The sequence below is a fragment of the Podarcis pityusensis genome, assembly GCF_964106645.2.
Source record: "Podarcis pityusensis genome assembly, chromosome: 2".
NCBI classification, from domain to species: domain Eukaryota; kingdom Metazoa; phylum Chordata; class Lepidosauria; order Squamata; family Lacertidae; genus Podarcis; species Podarcis pityusensis.
Genome location: NC_138029.1, coordinates 117,631,018 through 117,648,720, shown reverse-complemented (window position 1 = coordinate 117,648,720; position 17,703 = coordinate 117,631,018). Strand labels below are relative to the sequence as shown.

General features: G+C 46.9%; 2 protein-coding genes across 4 annotated transcripts in view; one reads left to right on the top strand and one right to left on the bottom strand.

Moving 5' to 3' along the window:
- Positions 1-6,022: 6,022 nt before the first annotated feature.
- The window catches only part of LOC308469988 (uncharacterized protein), a 51,375-nt gene continuing 39,694 nt past the window's right edge, over positions 6,023-17,703 (top strand). The window contains exon 1 of one of the 3 annotated variants that reach the window (XR_013982162.1): positions 6,023-7,298. The gene's annotated coding sequence lies outside the window, so the exon portion shown is untranslated. The remainder of the gene's footprint in view (positions 7,299-17,703) is intronic. The other 2 variants (XR_013982163.1, XR_013982164.1) reach the window with 2 other exon arrangements.
- LOC308469475 (uncharacterized protein) lies at positions 9,549-15,875 on the bottom strand. The gene is made up of 4 exons (XM_080991986.1): positions 15,709-15,875; positions 13,304-13,809; positions 12,339-12,465; positions 9,549-11,502 (listed from the first exon to the last, which is right to left on the bottom strand). The coding sequence occupies exons 2-4, from the start codon at positions 13,781-13,783 to the stop codon at positions 9,992-9,994; spliced, it is 2,118 nt and encodes a 705-aa protein (XP_080848112.1). The 5' UTR covers positions 13,784-13,809; positions 15,709-15,875; the 3' UTR covers positions 9,549-9,991.

The following is a 17,703-nucleotide window of genomic DNA, read 5'->3' as shown; positions in this document are numbered from 1 at the left end:
TGTGGCACCTGGGGTGCCTTGAATGATGGTCAGGGGTGCCACAGGCAACACTGGCCTCTGTCCCTCTCTTCTTTCCCTCCCTCCTCTGATGCCCTCTCTTGTCTCTGCTTCCCAAAGGCTTGCACAGCTGTTTATTGCAACAGCCCTTGCTATAATTGAAACTGAAATACTTTATTGTCACTTGTACAACTTGTATACAGTAAGATTACATGAGCAACCCCCCATGTAATCTCTTAGTCTTAATTCCCCTCGTTTACTGACACCCACCCACCAAACCCAAAAGTCAGTTGACGTGTTGTTATCTTTTCATTCAGCAGCCTAACAGCCCACAGATAGAAGCTGTTCTTTACCCTATTGTTGCGACTAATCATGCTTCTATATCTTCTGCCCAAGGGCAGGAGATCAAGAAAGTGCTGGCCAGGGTGTGAATCATCCCTGAGAATTTTCCTCACTCCCCTGAGGCAACATTCTTCCGCAATGTCATCCAGTGGATTCACGGGCCAGCTCCACAAGTTCCATAAGTTCCACAAGGGAATGGTGTCTCTGAGAGGCACCTCTCTTTGGGGCAGGGGAGAAGCTCAGTGACCAGGGACAGCAGCAGCAGCTTCCCAGAGGACTTCCAAGGAGAGGAGAGGAGAGGAGGCTGAGGGAACAATCCACAAGGGAGAGTGTTCAAAAAAGGGTGAGAGGCTGCCAGCTCTGCAGACAAGGGGTGACATAACTGGGCTCCTGAGCCCCACATATGTTGTTGGCACCCTCCCAAATCTCATTTGGCTCAGCCAGTATGGCCATTGGCCAGGGATGATGTCATTTGTAGTCCAGCAACACCTGGAAAGCTACAGGCTCCCCATCCTTGTCACAGAGTCAGAGGTTACAAACATACCATACAGTCAAAGTACTATGATACCACTTGAAACAATCATCTCTTCCCTCAAAGAATTATGGGACCTGTAGCTTGTTTGCTGAGAGCTACACAGAGTGGTTTAACAATTGAGCCAAAATTCCTCGGATACCAGGAACCTGTGGCCCTCTATATTTTTTATTTTATTTTACTGCTAGTCCCACCATGCCTGACCATCATACTGGTTCCGGCTGATGGGAGTTGGAGTCCAACAACACTGGACTACAGGTTCCTCCACTCCTGGAATTATGCAAAAATACCCATCCAAAGAAAAGGTCTATAGCATTAAAATCTGCATTACTATCTGAGGTCACATCCTAAGGAGTCTAATTATACAGTGGTACCTCGGGTTACATACGCTTCAGGTTACAGACGCTTCAGGTTAGTACCTTGGGTTAAGACCTTTGCTACAGGATGAGAACAGAAATCGTGCTCCGGCGGCAGCAGGAGGCCCCATTAGCTAAAGCGGTGCTTCAGGTTAAGAACAGTTTCAGGTTAAGAACGGACCTCTGGAACGAATTAAGTACTTAACCCGAGGTACCACTGTACTGGAGATTTTAATGAGTGTTCCACTAATGGTATTAACCCAAGATGGAACCCAGCGCTTACTGGTTTTAAGTTTTTGAGATCAGTCAGAAAGGTAAAGGACAATATTTACTCTGTGCCCCTAATTTACTTTTTCTTTAGCTTCTATACCAGGGGAAGGAGGCCTGTGGCCCTCCAGATGTTTTTGGGCTCAAACTACCATCGTTCCTGATGCATTGGCCACGCTGTCTGAGGCTGATCATGGACATCTATTCATTCTCATTTATTTTTTAACCTCCTGCCCTCTTTTATTATTGTTCCTGTGTATTTTATTGAAACACGCAGGACCATTGTAAGAAGTTTCAATAAAAATAAAAATAATTTTTAAAAAAAAAACCCACACTTTTTTGGGTGGAAAGATCTATCTCCTCTATCCCAGAATGTTCCGCATTTCCTTAGGATGCCCCTATTTTCATCAGAGAAATGTTGCAGTCAGTGATAATTAGAGCCTCAATATATACTAAATAGGCACACCTTTAACCTTTTACAGCAGAAGATTGGTGAGAATTGCTGAGATGGTTGTATTAATTCTTGTGATGGAACAGGGGTCCATTTGCAACCGATAATTGATTGTGGAAGGTATGTGAGGGAGGTAATGGAGGGGGGATGTTGATCGGCATTATTTCTCTGTGTAAAACAACTAATAAAAAAGCCTCAAAATAGAGAAAATAAAGCATCCTCTGAATGAGAATCAAGCCCTGGTCTTGGCAGTGAGGGCACCAAATCCTAACCACTATTCCACCAGGAAGAATGGCAAGATAGAGGCCTCCTTTAACCAAATTTATTTCTGAATCCCTCAATGTGACCTATAGAACACGAACCACAGCAAAGCCATTGCTCCTTCTCCCTGGCAAAAAGATTCCCTGACCGGGAATCGAACCCGGGCCGTGGCGGTGAAAGCGCCAAATCCTGACCACTAGACCATCAGGGACAGATGGTGAAGGTGCTTCTCATCCCTCCCTTCCTTCACCTGATGAGCCTTATTCTTTTTTCAAAGTGTAATTTGCTCTGCTCAAGCACAGGGGCTTACCTCGGCCTTCACTCATACCCTCTCACACCTGAAGCAACAATCCTGTCCCTACATTCACAAGAGTGACACCCAGAGCCTCCCGCTGAACCTTTTGCTCAGAGAGCAGAGGACTACACACCCTTTGCAAAATACAAAAAAAACAAAACAAAGAGAACTGCAAGCTGCCTTCTCTGAGGCTCGAACTCAGGACCTTCAGATTATGAGACTGACGCGCTGCCTACTGCGCTAAGAAGGCTACATAGAAATATGCCTGGGCACATTTTCTGTAGAAACCCAGCCCAAGCATGGCTACAAGGCAGTGCTGCTGCAAGAGTTTCACTTCCAGGAGAGAGCAAGCCCTTTCCTTGGCCAGAAATCAACCCTGTTAGAGTGCCAAGTCCTGAAAACTAGACCACCAGGGTTTTCTTCATGCCACCATGTAAGACTCCAAATTTCATTACTCCATTTCAGCTTCTCAGAAATGAAAGTATTTGTAAAGGGAAGGTTGAGAGGGACACATTGCTCCAAAATCCTTGGGGGCTATTCAAAATGGCAATAATAAAAAAACTCGGCTGGAATGTGCACCCCAGATCAGGAAAGGTGCTGCCGAGTCCTAGGGGATGCCAGTGTGGTTGATGAGCAGTCAAGGAAGCTCTTAGGGTCAAGGAGGCTTCTTACAGAAAACGGAAGCCTGGACCAGTTGAAGGGGACCAAAAGGGAAACAAACTTTGGCAAAAGAAATGCAAGCAGGCAAGAAGGGATGCACAGCAAGAATCTGAGGGCAAAATTTACACGTTTATATTGCGTGTGAGAAGATCTGGGGAACTGCCTGACACTTTCCTGCAGGCCTCCTTCTCTGAGTAGAAAGTAAATCTTTGCTAGCTGCATCAGTGGTGTAGAGGCATCATACAAGGTTCCCAACCTTGTGACCTGGGTTCGAGTCCCAGCTGGTGCAATCCTTCCCCTGCTTTTTATTTAAGTGTTTATTCCATTTCAATCCGCATTTCTTCCTAAGAGAGACATTCGCCTCACATGTGCAAGGTCTGCAGTCAGAAACTAGGAGGAATATGTCCCTTTCTTCCTTTGACCATATTTCTACCATATTACCACAGCAATACAATAAAAACAAAACATAAGGGCTTCAGTCAAGAACCACAACATTTTCAATTGAGGGATTATCCACACTTCCTTTCGTGCCTCAGCTCCCGCCCCCCCAAGGAAAACCCACTCTTTAGAACTCAGTCGGAGGGAACGGCAACTCCGGTTTTCCTCAGATTGACATTTGTTCCAAGCTATTGCCCTTGGAACGGAGTGGGGCAAAGGGGAAACTACTCAGACCTGTGCTTTCTAGACACAGCACAAGTGGTGTGGACCTCAGACTAGGAAATATATTTAACCAAACGGCTTTTAAAATAGCCAAATTTTTCCTTAGTCCCTTAAATCAATTCTCTGTAAGGGAATCCGTTTGCCAGACAGGAGTTGTTGTTTATGTTGAAAAGGCATTTACAGAGACTGGGCCTCCACAGAGTTTCCTGCCTGGCCTAGCAAGTGAAGTTTTTTTGCTCCCTATCCATCTCCAGGGAGGTGAAGATCTTACTGAGGTGGGATCTTACGCTCAAGCTTGGGGGAATTGCACAATAAAGGCGTGTTTTCAGCTGGGGGAAGAAGCAAAGACATAGAGCAAGGCACAGTTTCTGTAGTGTAGTGGTTATCACGTTCGCCTCACACGCGAAAGGTCCCCGGTTCGAAACCGGGCAGAAACATACCTGTTATTTTTGTAGGATATTTTCCCCCAGAATCGTGCTCACAGCAGCAAATAGCACTAATGCAAGGGAAAAAATTGCAAAACAGCAATAAAATATCGCTGAAGTGGGGAGGAGAATTGTTGCTCCCCTGGATGAACTATAACCCCCAGATTCCCACTTTCATTTTTTAAAAAAGAGTCAGTTGCATTTGTACAAGCTGAGACATGAAGTCAAAGCAATGGGTTCCATTTTTATCAATTTTGGTGTAAGAGAAACTCGCTTGCGCCTTCCTTTGAAACTTCTAACTTTGCACCCCATTGGAAAACCCATGGGTGTCCCTGCTGCCACTGACAGAGGGCGCATGGCAAGGGTGTCTCATGATGATGTTGGGACCAGGGCTGCCCTAAGAACCTGTCCTACCTGAGGGTGGGGCCTTCCGGAACAGATTGGGGGAGAGGAAATGGAAGTACTGTTGCAGCAGAATGCCAACGGCGCTTCAATCAATACAACTCTTAGCATTTTGAAACACGTTACACAGGTGTAACGGAGGAGGGGATCGTGACAGGGATGTCATAGTCCCTTGTTTTACTGTCCGGAACAGCGTGACCTTGAGATACTCAAATCAATATTTGCATAAGAAATGAATCTTCTAGAATCTTCCAGCACTTTCCAATTTCTGCCCTCAGACTTTAGTCATAACAGACGGAGCCAGACAAGGACCTGTCAGAGGCCAGGGTCCTCACCCCCACTCGGTCGAAGTTCACAGCTTGACTTAGGCCACTAATACTCCCTCTCAGCTAACCCAACTCACACAAGTTGTGAGGATAAAACGATGAAGTGCAGGGGAAAGAGGCAAACCAAAACATATATACTGGGCTGAATTCAATGATCCCATTCTGCTAGTGCAGAGCTTTCCAAACTGTGTCAGCTGGAAAGGGGTTAGTTTAACCTCCGGTTTGCTAGTACAGTGGTACCTCGGGTTAAGAACTTAATTCATTCTGGAGGTCTGTTCTTAACATGAAACTATTCTTAACCTGAAGCACCACTTTAGCTAATGGGGGCCTCCTGCTGCCACTGTGCCACTGCTGCACAATTTCTGTTCTCATCCTGAAGCAAAGTTCTTAACCCGAGGTAATATTTCTGGGTTAGCAGAGTCTGTAACCTGAAGTGTATGTAACCTGAAGTGTATGTACCGTATTTTTCGCCCTATAGGGAAATCTGTGTGCGTCCTATGGGGCGAATACAGGCTTTCGCTGAAGCTTGGAGAGCAAGAGGGGTCGGTGCGCACTGACCCCTCTCGCTCTCCAGGCTTCAGGAAGCTATCAGCAAGCCTGGGGGGCCCGCAGGAGTTCCCGCAGGGCTCCCTAGGCTGTGGAGAGCAGCCTGCCGCCCAGCGCGCGGATTGCCCTGAAGCAGAGCGCCCCGCGCGCCAGGCAGACATCCGCAGCGTGGGGAGCGCTGCGGGAGTTCCCGCGGGGCTCCCCACGCTGCGGATAGCAGCCTGCCGCCCAGCATGCGGGGTGCCCTGAAGCAGAGCACCCCGCGTGCCGGGCAGACAGCGGCCAGCCCCACAAGCTCGGGGGACAGCGGGGAGGCGCAGCGCCGCCATCCCGCTGTTCCCCGACCTGGTTTTGGGGGGGAAATAAAGGGGGAAATTTTTTCCTTTATTTCCCCCCCCCAAAAAAAAATTAGGTGCGTCCTATGGGACGGAGCGTCCTATGGGACGAAAAATACGGTAAGCTGAGGTAGCACTGTAAAACTGAATTGCTGCTGTGTCGTGAAATGATGCGTGTCTAAAAAGAGTGTTGCCAACATGAAAAGTTTGGAAAGCTCTGTGCTACTGGAAAACCGCCCTATCCCATCTCCCCCAAATACACCCTGGAGTGTTAAGAGAACCCCCAGATCAGTGTTTGGTGGGGGGAGAGAAGGGATATTGTTCCGCGGGGGGGGGGGCAGAAATTCTTACACTGACAGAACAATCTCTGTAGCTGTACACTGAATTGCACCCACCGCCTCAAGTTCTTTGGAGTGGGGTCGAGGAGGGTTATCCATTTGTTTGGTCCTTCTTTTTATTTTGCATTTTGTGTTCTTATATTGTATTTTTATGCTGTGAACCACCCTGAGATAAAGGACGTCATGCAAATTTAATGCATAAATAAAATTTGAAGGGAAGGTGGAATAGAAATGAAACCTTAGATCAAACCACCATGACCTTTCATAATTATTTGTTTATTTACATATTTTTATCCCACCTTCTGATTGGAAAAAGGGTTTTGTAGAAAGGCAGAAGCCCCATCATGAATACATATTAAAACAATACGAAATAATATGTAATATAATCAGCAGATCCCAATGTCGATCTTTCTCCCCACCCCCCTTTGTCCCTGATACCGATCTTCACCCACCCTGGTGGGGAAGGGGGTGCCCCATTTTGGGGTTTGACTCAAGTACCAAAATGTCTTAGGCCAGCCCTGATGCTTATTGTGGCGTTTGCCTACTCTTTTTAAAATGTCTGCTGTACAGGGGGAGAGAAAGAGTTAACAGGTAGACCAATAGAAAAGCCAGAGGCTGAGCCTACCTGTTTATAAAAGGGCTTAGCCAGAGGTTTGAGTTGGTTGGTTGGTTGGGAAAGGCAGTTGACAGACAGTTGGAAATAGAGAGACAGTTAGTGCAGTTGGTTCTTGTGTGAGGGGAGGCAGAAGAGAGACAGGATAAAATAAGACTAAGAAGGTAGAGTAACAACATTTTGAATGCAGTTAAAGTTTATTTGTGTTTGCACTAAACTACACTCTTCTTTGTTAACTTAAGAACCTGACTGAGACTAAGTGATTTACCGGGGAGGACCTGGTTGGTGGCAGCGGATTAGTGGTGTTTGGGTTAATAGTCTGTGAGCGCTGAACGCCACACTTATTGAGATGTTTTCCTTCACTTATGACTACATAAAAGTTTATTATGTTTTCGTTTTTATGTAAATTCTTTGGTGATGCATGCCACCTTGAGCATGGCTTAAAAATGGAAAGGCAGCATACGAATAAATGAAGATAATGATTATCTCCAGGTAAGGCTAGGAGTCTGGAACCCTGGAGAACTGCTGCCAGTTAAGAGCAGACACCACTGAGCTCCATTATTATTATTATTATTATTATTATTATTATTTTTATTATTATTATGTATTTGTTCCTTTTTTCAAAAAATGAAACTCAAAAGAACCTTCCAAAATCTGAACACTAAAAACATGGATAAAAGCAGCCTAAAATATGCAAATAGTATAGAATTTCTTTGGACTCTGGGTGAGGACCTAGAGGCCGAGAGGCAGGGTGTCAGAAGGAAAATGATTGAATATTGATTTTTATATATAGATTAGTAATTTTGTATTAATGTAACATTTTTATATGTTGCCTAAGATGGTTGAGAGTAAAGCAATGGCACTTGCAATAAGTTACCTGAACCACTGAGGTGGTAGAGAGGCAGCCTGTTCTTCCCTCACTGATTCTTCCTTAGGTCACTCCCTGTAGAGTGTTATTTTCCCAGGCTTTCTTTCATTCTTCTTCAATCAGTTAGTGTTTGATCTTCCTTTCGAAAACCATGATGGACACCTGTAAGCTTGTACTTAGAATGGCTTTGTTTGCAAGGAGTATTAAATCTTATGTTTCTTTGTTCTTTCAACCAACAGCATTACCCAAGTATTTGTTTCTGCGTTCTGCAGCAATATAATCCCAAACTCTAACAAAAATACCTTATTTCCCTCTACGTTGGAATGGAATTATTCCAGTGACTATATAAGCTCACAGACAGGATTGAAAAATGTTTTTAAGATGACTGGTGCTCATTTTGAAGCCAGTTCCAAAGCTTTGGTCACCAGTCCTGCAGAAGAGGTAGATTTACATATATGAAGACCAACAGAGGGTCATGGGAGATGCCTTAAAGACAAAAGCCATCTTTGTGAGGAGGATGCAGAGTCACAGATGCAGGAACTGTCTACTTAAAGACTGCATACGCAACCATACATTTAAAGAACATGACTCCCCCAAAAGAATCCTGGGAACTATAGTTTGTCAAGGGTGCTGGGAACTGTAGCTCTATGAGGTTAAGCTGGAATATTTGGCGGGAATTATGTGCTTTAAATATACAGTGGTACCTTGGGTTAAGTACTTAATTCATTCTGGATATCCGTTCTTAACCTGAAACTGTTCTTAACCTGAAGCACCACTTTAGCTAATGGGGCCTCCCGCTGCCGCCGTGCCACCGAAGCACGATTTCTGTTCTCATCCTGAAGCAAAGTTCTTAACCCAAGCTACTATTTCTGGGTTAGCGGAGTATGTAACCTGAAGCGTAGGTAACCTGAGGTACCACTGTATGTTGTATATGGAGCTCAACTTCTCCCATCAAACAAAGACTTCTGAAGGTGTTCTTTCAAAGGTCCTCTTTCTATACGTTTTCCCTAATACAGCCGTACCTTGGTTGATGAACGCCTTGTGACTTGAATGTTTTGGCTCCCAAATGCCGCAAATCCAGAAGTGAGTGTTCCGGTTTGCGAACATTCTTTGGAACCCGAATAGCCGACGTGGCTTCCACGGCTTCTGATGGATGGTTTCCAAACGTTTTGGAAGTTGAACGGAATCCCGGAACGGATTCCGTTTGACTTCTGAGGTACCACTGTATCCAGAACAGCAGCCTTTTTCAACCTGGTGTCAGATGTTTTGGGTTACAACTCATCAGCCCCAGTCAGCGCAGTTGGATGGCGCCAACTTTATGAAGGCTCCAGTGCAGTTTGGAGTTCCAAGGATGTTTTCTGTACTGTAATTTCCAATTCTACACCATTACCCCCAGCCATCATGAAAAACCCCAGTGGTTACATCGGAACAGGTAAAGGTTTAAAATAGCTGTTGGCCACAGACTGGGAGGAGTGACTGGTATTATGTAGGGAGTTCAGAACGGCTGTAGGTCTTCAAGGATACCACTGCAGAAATTCGAAATGTTCTCCTCTCCCATCTAAATCACTCTACACCTGTTAGACTGCAGACCCAGAGCCAATGAGAAGAAGAGTTTGGATTTGATATCCCGCTTTATCACTACCCGAAGGAGCCTCAAAGCGGCTCACATTCTCCTTTCCCTTCCTCCCCCACAACAAACACTCTGTGAGGTGAGTGGGGCAGAGAGACTTCAGAGAAGTGTGACTAGCCCAAGGTCATCCAGCAGCTGCATGTGGAGGAGTGGGGAAGCGAACCCGGTTCACCAGATTACGAGTACACCACTCTTAACCACTACACCACACTGGCCCACAATGAGCAACTGCAAACACTGAGACTCTGTGTAAGGCAATGTTGGCTGTTCATGTGCCATCCTCAAAACATACATTTATTCCATAGCAGGGGGGGAAAGAGAATGCATCATGTACAAGAAGCTGTATTATTGCACTAATCACTCACCATTGGCCCATCTAACTTAGTATTGTCCACATTGACTTGCAGCAGCTTTCCAGGGATTCAGACAGATTTCCAGAACTACCTGGAAATACCAGAGAATGAACCTTGGTTCCTCTGCATGCAAGACATACTCTACCACTGAGCTATGGCCACTGTTCCAAGACAGACAGAGAACAACAACAACAACAAATCCATGGGTGGCTATTCAGACAGTTCCTGAAACACGTTTCCCTTTCCATTATCACCCTATTCCAGTGACATTACATTATGTTCCCCTCAGTTCTCTGGGTCTTATGCCAAACTCTTCCTTAGGACGTGAATATCCCTAGGATGCCTCTCCCGGGTGGATTTTCATGTGCCTATGAAAAACAGAGGAGCTACAAAACCTTTTCTCGCACACCAAGCACTCGTACGGCTTTTCTCCCGTGTGGATCCTCTCGTGCACAACAAGGTTGGATTTCTTACTGAAGCTTTTTTCACAGTACGAGCATCGGTGGGGCTTCTCTCCCGTGTGCACGATGGTGTGTTTCCGAAGGTGAGAGCTGGAGACGAAGCTTTTCCCGCACTCGGAGCAGCCGTACGGTCTCTCCCCGGTGTGGGTCCTCTCGTGTATGACGAGGCGTGATCTCTGGCTGAAGCTTTGCCCACAGTCCAGGCAGTGATACGGCTTCTCTCCGGTGTGCGTCCTTCTATGGGTCTTCAGCTGGAAGCTGGTCCTGAAGCTCTTCCCGCACTCGGTGCACTCGTAAGGCTTCTCTCCCGTGTGCGTTCTCTTGTGTTTGATAAGGGAGGCGATCTCCCTGAAGCTGTTGCCACAGTCGGAGCACTCGTGCGGTTTCTCACCCGTGTGGGTCCTTTTGTGAATCACGAGCTGGAAGCTGATCCGGAAGCTTTTCCCGCACTCGGAGCACTCGTACGGCTTCTCTCCCGTGTGGGTCCTCTCGTGTTTCACCAGAGAGGCTCTCTCGCTGAAGCCTTTGCCGCAATCGGAGCACTTGTGCGGCTTCTCGCCGGTGTGCGTCCTCTTGTGGAGTTTAAGGTGGCAGCTGATCCTGAAGGTTTTCCCGCAGTCAGGACATTCGTAGGGCTTCTCTCCCGTGTGGGTTCTCTCGTGTTTAATGAGGGCGCCCCTCTCGATAAAGCTCTTGCCGCAGTCTGAACATTTGTGGGGCTTTTCTCCCGTGTGGATTCTCAGGTGCTTAACAAGTATCCCCTTTTCGCCAAAGGCTTTTCCGCACTCTGTACACTCGTACGGCTTCTCCCCTGTGTGTGAACGCTCGTGTTTGATCAGGGTGGATTTTGCATTGAAGCTTTTGCCACAACTCGGGCACTTGTACGGCTTCTCCCCCGTGTGGATTCTCTTGTGTTTAACAAGGTTTGTTCTCCAGCTGAAGCTTTTCCCGCACTCAGAGCAGATGTATGCTTTCCCTCCGGCGGGGATCCTCTCGTGGGGAAGCAGAGATGCTTTGCTGCTATTAGAGATTTTTCCGCAGTGCGTGTATTTATGCAGTTTATCTTTTGCTCGTATTTGCTGACCCTCAGGCAGATCAATGTCCAGGTGACATTGCTGTCCACTGTTGGAACTCGTCTTTTTCCGAAATGGGAAGGTCGTTTCATAAAAGTTTTGGCCCCCTTCCCCATACAGGAAGCCTTGCTTTATGCTCTTCCCCAAGTGCCAGTCTACCCCCTGTTGACTTCCAGACTTTTCTTCCATCCCAGGCCCCCAGAAAAACATTCCTTCAGCTCTTTCCAACGGTGTGCCACAGGCATCCATGTCCCCAGGTTTTTCCGGCTCAAAGGTCTCTTCCTCGTTCTTCAGTACCTGACCATCATATTCTGAAACGAAAGAGACCCACTTATTTATTTAAAGTATCGTAAGAACTCATAAATCATGCAACATAATGTAGCAACTCAGAGTACTCCCTTTCAGGATTCTAGTCACCCCAATCCACCCCCCTTCCACCCCGCACGATCAATAAACTTTCCATGACCATGGCTCAGTCCTCATTAGGCGGTTTGGGAATTCCACACACCCCACACACATAATATCATCAAATTGTAGAGTTGGAAGGGACCCTATGGATCATCTAGTCCAACCCCCTGCAATACAGGAATATGCCACTCTCCCAAATGGGGATTGAACTGGCAACCTTGGCATTATCAGCATCATGGTCTAACAAACTGAGCTATCTTCACATTTAGATTCCCTCCCCCAATAGTTCTTCAAATCTTCAGGGTCAGGCCCAAGTTCACAGACACTTTCCCCTTGTGTGTGGATGGTGCCATTTTGGCTACCTAAATAATCAGTACCTGAAGAACTGAGATTATCAATTATATTACGATTACTGCTGAGAAACGTGTTAAGATGAAGGAACATTTGGCAAACCCTCACCGTGATCAACTCCCACCCAGAAAGGACGTGTGGATCCAGAATTGGCCTCCACAGTCACTTATGGACTCACTGTTAAGACCGTGTTCATGGAAGACAATCTCTCTCAGCTATGAGTGATCGCCAGAGAAGACTATTTTTATTGTTGGAGAATTGAGATCATCGTCATTATTGTTTGCAAACCGCTGCTGGCATATAACATCTTGCACTATCTACAGAGGCTTCAAGAAGATCTCAGAGAGGTATTTAGGCTGGTTGAGCTACCCCTGCTTCAAATCCTTACCCGCTGAGCTTGCCTCCCAGTCATATTCTTGCTTGACCTCCAGGGGGAGCTGCAACTTTACAATGTCCAATGGATCTTCCTCCGATTTCGGGGATTTTACAGTCACAACATCAAGGGGCCCTGGCGCCTGAAACAGAAAATGGAGACATGGTTAAGGCACAACAAAATGCTTGCAAGGATTAATGCTTTGGTCTGCTTTCCACTCCCTCTACATTTAGCTCCCCCTTGCCAAGCTAGCCAGCTCAACAGAAGAAAAGATAAAGAGGCTCAATTCCCCCAACCCGTCTAAAGTTGCGAAGGCAGGAAATGTCGTAGGTATCTCCAGGTTGTGTGCAGGTCTATCTTTCCTAGGGCAACAGGATGGCCAGTGGTCAGGGATGCATCACAGCTCTCCAGATAGACAACCTGCCTGTCTGACCCAGGTATTTGCCAGTTTGGGGCTCTGTCAAGGTTCAAACAGCCCCTGTGCCTTTACGCAGCAGTTTATCTGCAGCAATTAGCAGAAGGTTCATTTCCATGCCATGAAACCAAGGAAGCTGCAGCTGCCGATTTCCACAGAGCAAATCGCTCTTGGCTCTTGAAAGCACAGCAGACCACACTGCTTCTCTCCACCACCACCACCACCCATCTAGCTGATAGCCACCAGACCCAAGCACCTGGCTGCCCTGACATCACCCATTGGCACCTGCTCTAGAATCAGCAGCTCTTGAGATCTTCCCCTTGGCATCTACTCTTCTCCACATCTACAGATAGCCCAGAGGAAGCTGCCTTGTACTGAGCCAGATCATTGGTCCATCTAGCTCACTAATGTCTACACTGACTGGCTCTCCAGGGTTTCAGGTGAGTTTCTTTCCTAGCCCTGCCTGGAGATGCCAGAGATTGAACCTGGGACCTTCTGAATGCAAGGCAGATGCTCCTCTAGTGAGCTATCCCCCTTCCCTAAGTTTCTGAAGTCATCTGAATACCTCTTGCAGCCCATCAGCATCCTGGTAACAAAACTGATGGAAGTGCTGGCGTTGGTCCTCCATGTCAGCTTCCTCCTCCAGTATCTCTTCCTTCACTTTCACACAAGAGTCCAGGTTTTCATGGGCCTCTCCACACACATCAAGATGGGTTTGAGCCATACCCTCTCCTCCTGGCCCCTGCGTGACGTCAGCGACTCTCTTCAAGGAGACCTGACATTCCATTGTGTCATCCTCTGGCCATGGATCAGGCTGCTGGGAGCTGCTCCTCTCTTGTGGGGGTGACTCTACCGTCTTTAGGAAATCCTGCCATTGGCTCTCCCAGCGTTGCTGCAGTCCCTCCTCGGGCTCCTGCTTAACTCGTGGAGGACTTTCCCCAGTCAGAAACTCACAGACAGTCCCACCCTGGACAACATGGATGTCTCCGTCTTCTGCCACTGAGCTGTCTTCTGGTTCAGCTACAGAAGGTTTCCCTTCCTCCATCTTTATTCCTAGCTGTGCTTCCAGGACTAAAAAATAAATTGAGGCTTGTTTACAACAATCTGCCACAATTTGGGGGGGGGGGGGGAATACCCTGAGAGTGGGAAATGAGATAACCAAAACATGAGAAATAGCATATACGGTAAAATTGACAGAGCTTGTTGGAAGGAAAGCAACATTATCTTTGTTTTATGGGGAAATGTATATAAAGTATTAGGTGCAATAAAATACAGGAAAATGCAAAGCTATATACTTTTGTTGGGGTCTGTAAGTCAGTAACATGAACAATTATTTTTGGAATTTGTTTGCCATTCTTACAGTCTGTTTTTATTGTGTGTGCATCTTCTCTTACTGATATTGCACTTTGATACTGCTTCTTCAGTGATAACAAGATGCAAAAAGAAAAAAGGAGCTTTAATGAGAGCAGCGTGCAATTTTTAAATTATTCTTTTATTCTCTACAAACACTGATATTTATATGCAATGCGATAGTGATCTAAATCTATCATAAAGGTATAAAAGTTGCATGCAAAATATAATATTAGGACAGGTTCTTACAGTCAACAAATATTTGCACAGTGCAGCAATAAATAATGAGTGGATAATTAAAAGGACAATATAACAATTAGAGCTTTTGTGAAATGCCGAGAGTGGAGCTCTAAGCGGGGTTTGCCTGTCCTGAATCTTCCAACATTCAGCTACATTGGAAGGCTCCAAATTCTACTATTATGAGAGAGGGAGAAAAACATATGCCTGTTTGCTTTCTCTACACCATGAACAATCTTACAAACCTCTCCCATCCCTCACACCCATTACTTGCCTTTTTTCTAAACTAAACAGCCCCAAACATTGTAAGCGTTACTCAGTATCGGAGGCAGGGAGGAGACAACCCCTAACAAGCTTCCCAGTTGACCACATGAAGAACAGGATGCAGTAGATGGGCCTTTTATGTTTGGTCAGATCCAGCAGGGCAACTCTCATGTTGTCAAGCACAGCAAAGCAGCTCACTGCACCTTAAACAAATCAACAAATGCCTGCAGTAAATTTGGCCACCTTTTAAGGTGCCACATGACGTCCTGCTGTTCTTGCTCCAACAGATTGTCATGTGGCAATGAATCCCACAGGTTCTGGGTAGCTCCACAGAGCGTTCTGTGCCTGATTTCACCAAGGGCAATCTCTTTGCTGGAAGTGGAGGCAGCTTCCCTCAGAAGAAATATGCGATGGGGTCTTGGTAGGGGGTTGGATTGCATGACCCTTGAGGGTCCCTTCCAACTCTACAATTGGTGACACCAGCCTTGGTGGACCTGGCGCATATTCCAGATGTGGGTGGGTCCAGCTCCTTTGAGCACCAGCCAATGGAACATCTGGAGGAAACCAGGTTTCCCTCCAGAGATCTAGGGCATGTGGGGCTTTGAAGGAAAGAACCAGCACCTTGACATTAACCTAGAAACAGGTTTGCCCATGCCCTTGATTGGGCTGTTTAGAGCAGGGGTAGGCAACCTAAGGCCCAGGGGCCAGATGTGGCCCAATCGACTTCTCAATCCAGCCCACGGATGGTCCGGGAATCAGCGTTTTTTTACATGAGTAGAATGTGTCCTTTTATTTAAAATGCATCTCTGGGTTATTTGTGGGGCATAGGAATTCGTTCATTTCCCCCCAAAAAATATAGTCCAGCCCCCCACATGGTCTGATGGACAGTGGACCGGTACCCTGCTGAAAAAGGTTGCTGACCCCTGGTTTTGGGTGAGGGAAGGAGCAATAAATGGGCCTCATCTATATGCACAGCAACATTTGCACCCTTTTGATCTGGAAAGTGCCTCTCTCTCTCTCTCTGCAGCCATGGATTTTGGGCTCCCCCCCCCCAGCTATGGCTCTATCCCCTCCCCCCTGCTGCTCCTGCACCCAGGCATCCATTCGGCTTCGACTCACCTGCTCCCAGCAGCCCTTGCAAGGCACCCTGAGCCCCTCTGCTGCAGCCTCCCAAACTCCTCCACGTTTCTCAGAGAAAGGGGCGGGGGCAGGAAGGTGGCTTCTCTTGCCACACCTCCCCCTTCCTCAGCTTCTGTGGACGCTCTAAGCGCCAGGGCTCTGTGCGTTTAACCCCATGAGTCCCTCTTAGAGAGAGAGAGAGAGAAAGAGAAAGAGAGAGAGAGAGAGAGAGAGAGAGAGAGAGAAGCCAACTCCTAGGGACCGAAGTCCATTCACCAATAAAATATTTGACAGGGCTGCCCCCCCCCCCCAAGTTGATAGGCATTGCCATTCAAACGTTTTGTGATTATGTGGGGTAAGCTTACCTCCCCCCGCCAATATTTTATTTAAGTTGGAGAGAGATAGCTAACCTGCCTGGAAAATATGCAAAAACATAAAGAGCAGCCTTGCAGAATCAGACCACAAGGTCCCAGCTAGTTCAGTAAGAAATGCTTACAATGGAACGGTCTCCGTTTGGAGGTTGTGGACTCTCCTTTCTTGAAGGTTTTTAAGCAGAGGTTTGATGACCACCTGTGAGGGATGCTTTAGTTGCTATTCCAGCATTGCAAGGGGTTGGACTGCATGATCCTTGGGGTCCCTTCCAATTCTACAATTCTATGGATTTCTGCTTTGCCACACTGAACGACACCCCCCCACCCGACTGTTCTGGGAGTTCTGCTCCTCCAACCGTTTTGGGGAGGGGACCTCAATGAGCTTGTGGGAACTCTTATTGCACTGCCTTCTGCTATTGTTCAGGGTCAGCTGAATCTGGCTCTTTCCCAAAAATCTTAAAAATACTGTAATCAGCTCAATGCTTAATTGTGCAGGATCTCTGGTAGTTTTTATCAGGTTTTCTTGGGTGAAATGTTCCTGATCCTTTTAGCTTACAATAAATATGTGTTTCCCAAACTTTTCATAGCCAGAGTACCTACTTTCTAATTATGTTCAAAAGGCTTAATCTTGTGACTGAAAATAGACAAGCCCGTAGCAGTGATTCACTCAAGAGGTGCAAATGAAACATAGTGTATGGCAGTTTGCCATTCATTGCTTTGAGGCATTGTCTTGTCACCACAGGTAACCCTTGCAACGAAGTTTGGAAACCTCTCTTTTTAGGACTGTTTAGTGCAGAGGCCAGGACTAGGAACTTTTCCCCAGCCCTGAAGCGCCGCATTCTGTTCTGCGCAACCCTCCGAGGGCCATATCCCAGTGATGAGTGGAGGCGACAATCAAATGCAGCAAAGAATGTAATTTTCCCCCTTTGTACGGTAGGCTGCTTTCTACACACACTTGCACACCCCTCACCATCCCCAATTCAGGCAAGGAAGAAACAAAACTGTTTTATTTCTCATTATCTGATACTTATCTAACTTGGACCGCATGTACTCCAGCATTTAAACCACATAGCTTCCTCAAAATCCTGGGCTCTATAATTCACTCTGGGGTGTATGGGGTGTTAGGGGAAGGGCAATACCTCTGGCGGGGGACACATCATGCTCCTCCTGAGGTAGCTTGTCCACCTTTGGTCCCCACCCTGCACTCAGCTCTGTCTTGTGGCTCCTAGAAGCGGTCAACATGTGACAGTGGCCACACCCTGGGGAACAGCTTCAACTACCCAGCTAAACCAGGTGAGGGGAGCCAATGGGTCTCAAACCCTCGGAGAGTAAGGGGCTTCCCCTGCATGTGAAGACAAGCTCTGGTGGACTGGGCAGACCAGACCAAGAGAGGATCCAATGGTCAAGAAAGCGATTTCTGCATGTGCTGTACAGGGAAGTGAGGGGCAGGCGGGGCTCGTCAACCTGGGGAAGGAGCCCATCGAGGAGAAGGTAAACTCCACTGATTTACCGCTATACCCATTAATAAGAAGGGCTTTTGGAGTAAACCCTGAGGAGCAATCCATACCCATCGCCTTGCAGGATATTTTTGGGAGATAAAAAGGCTAAGGAGTAAACTCTACAC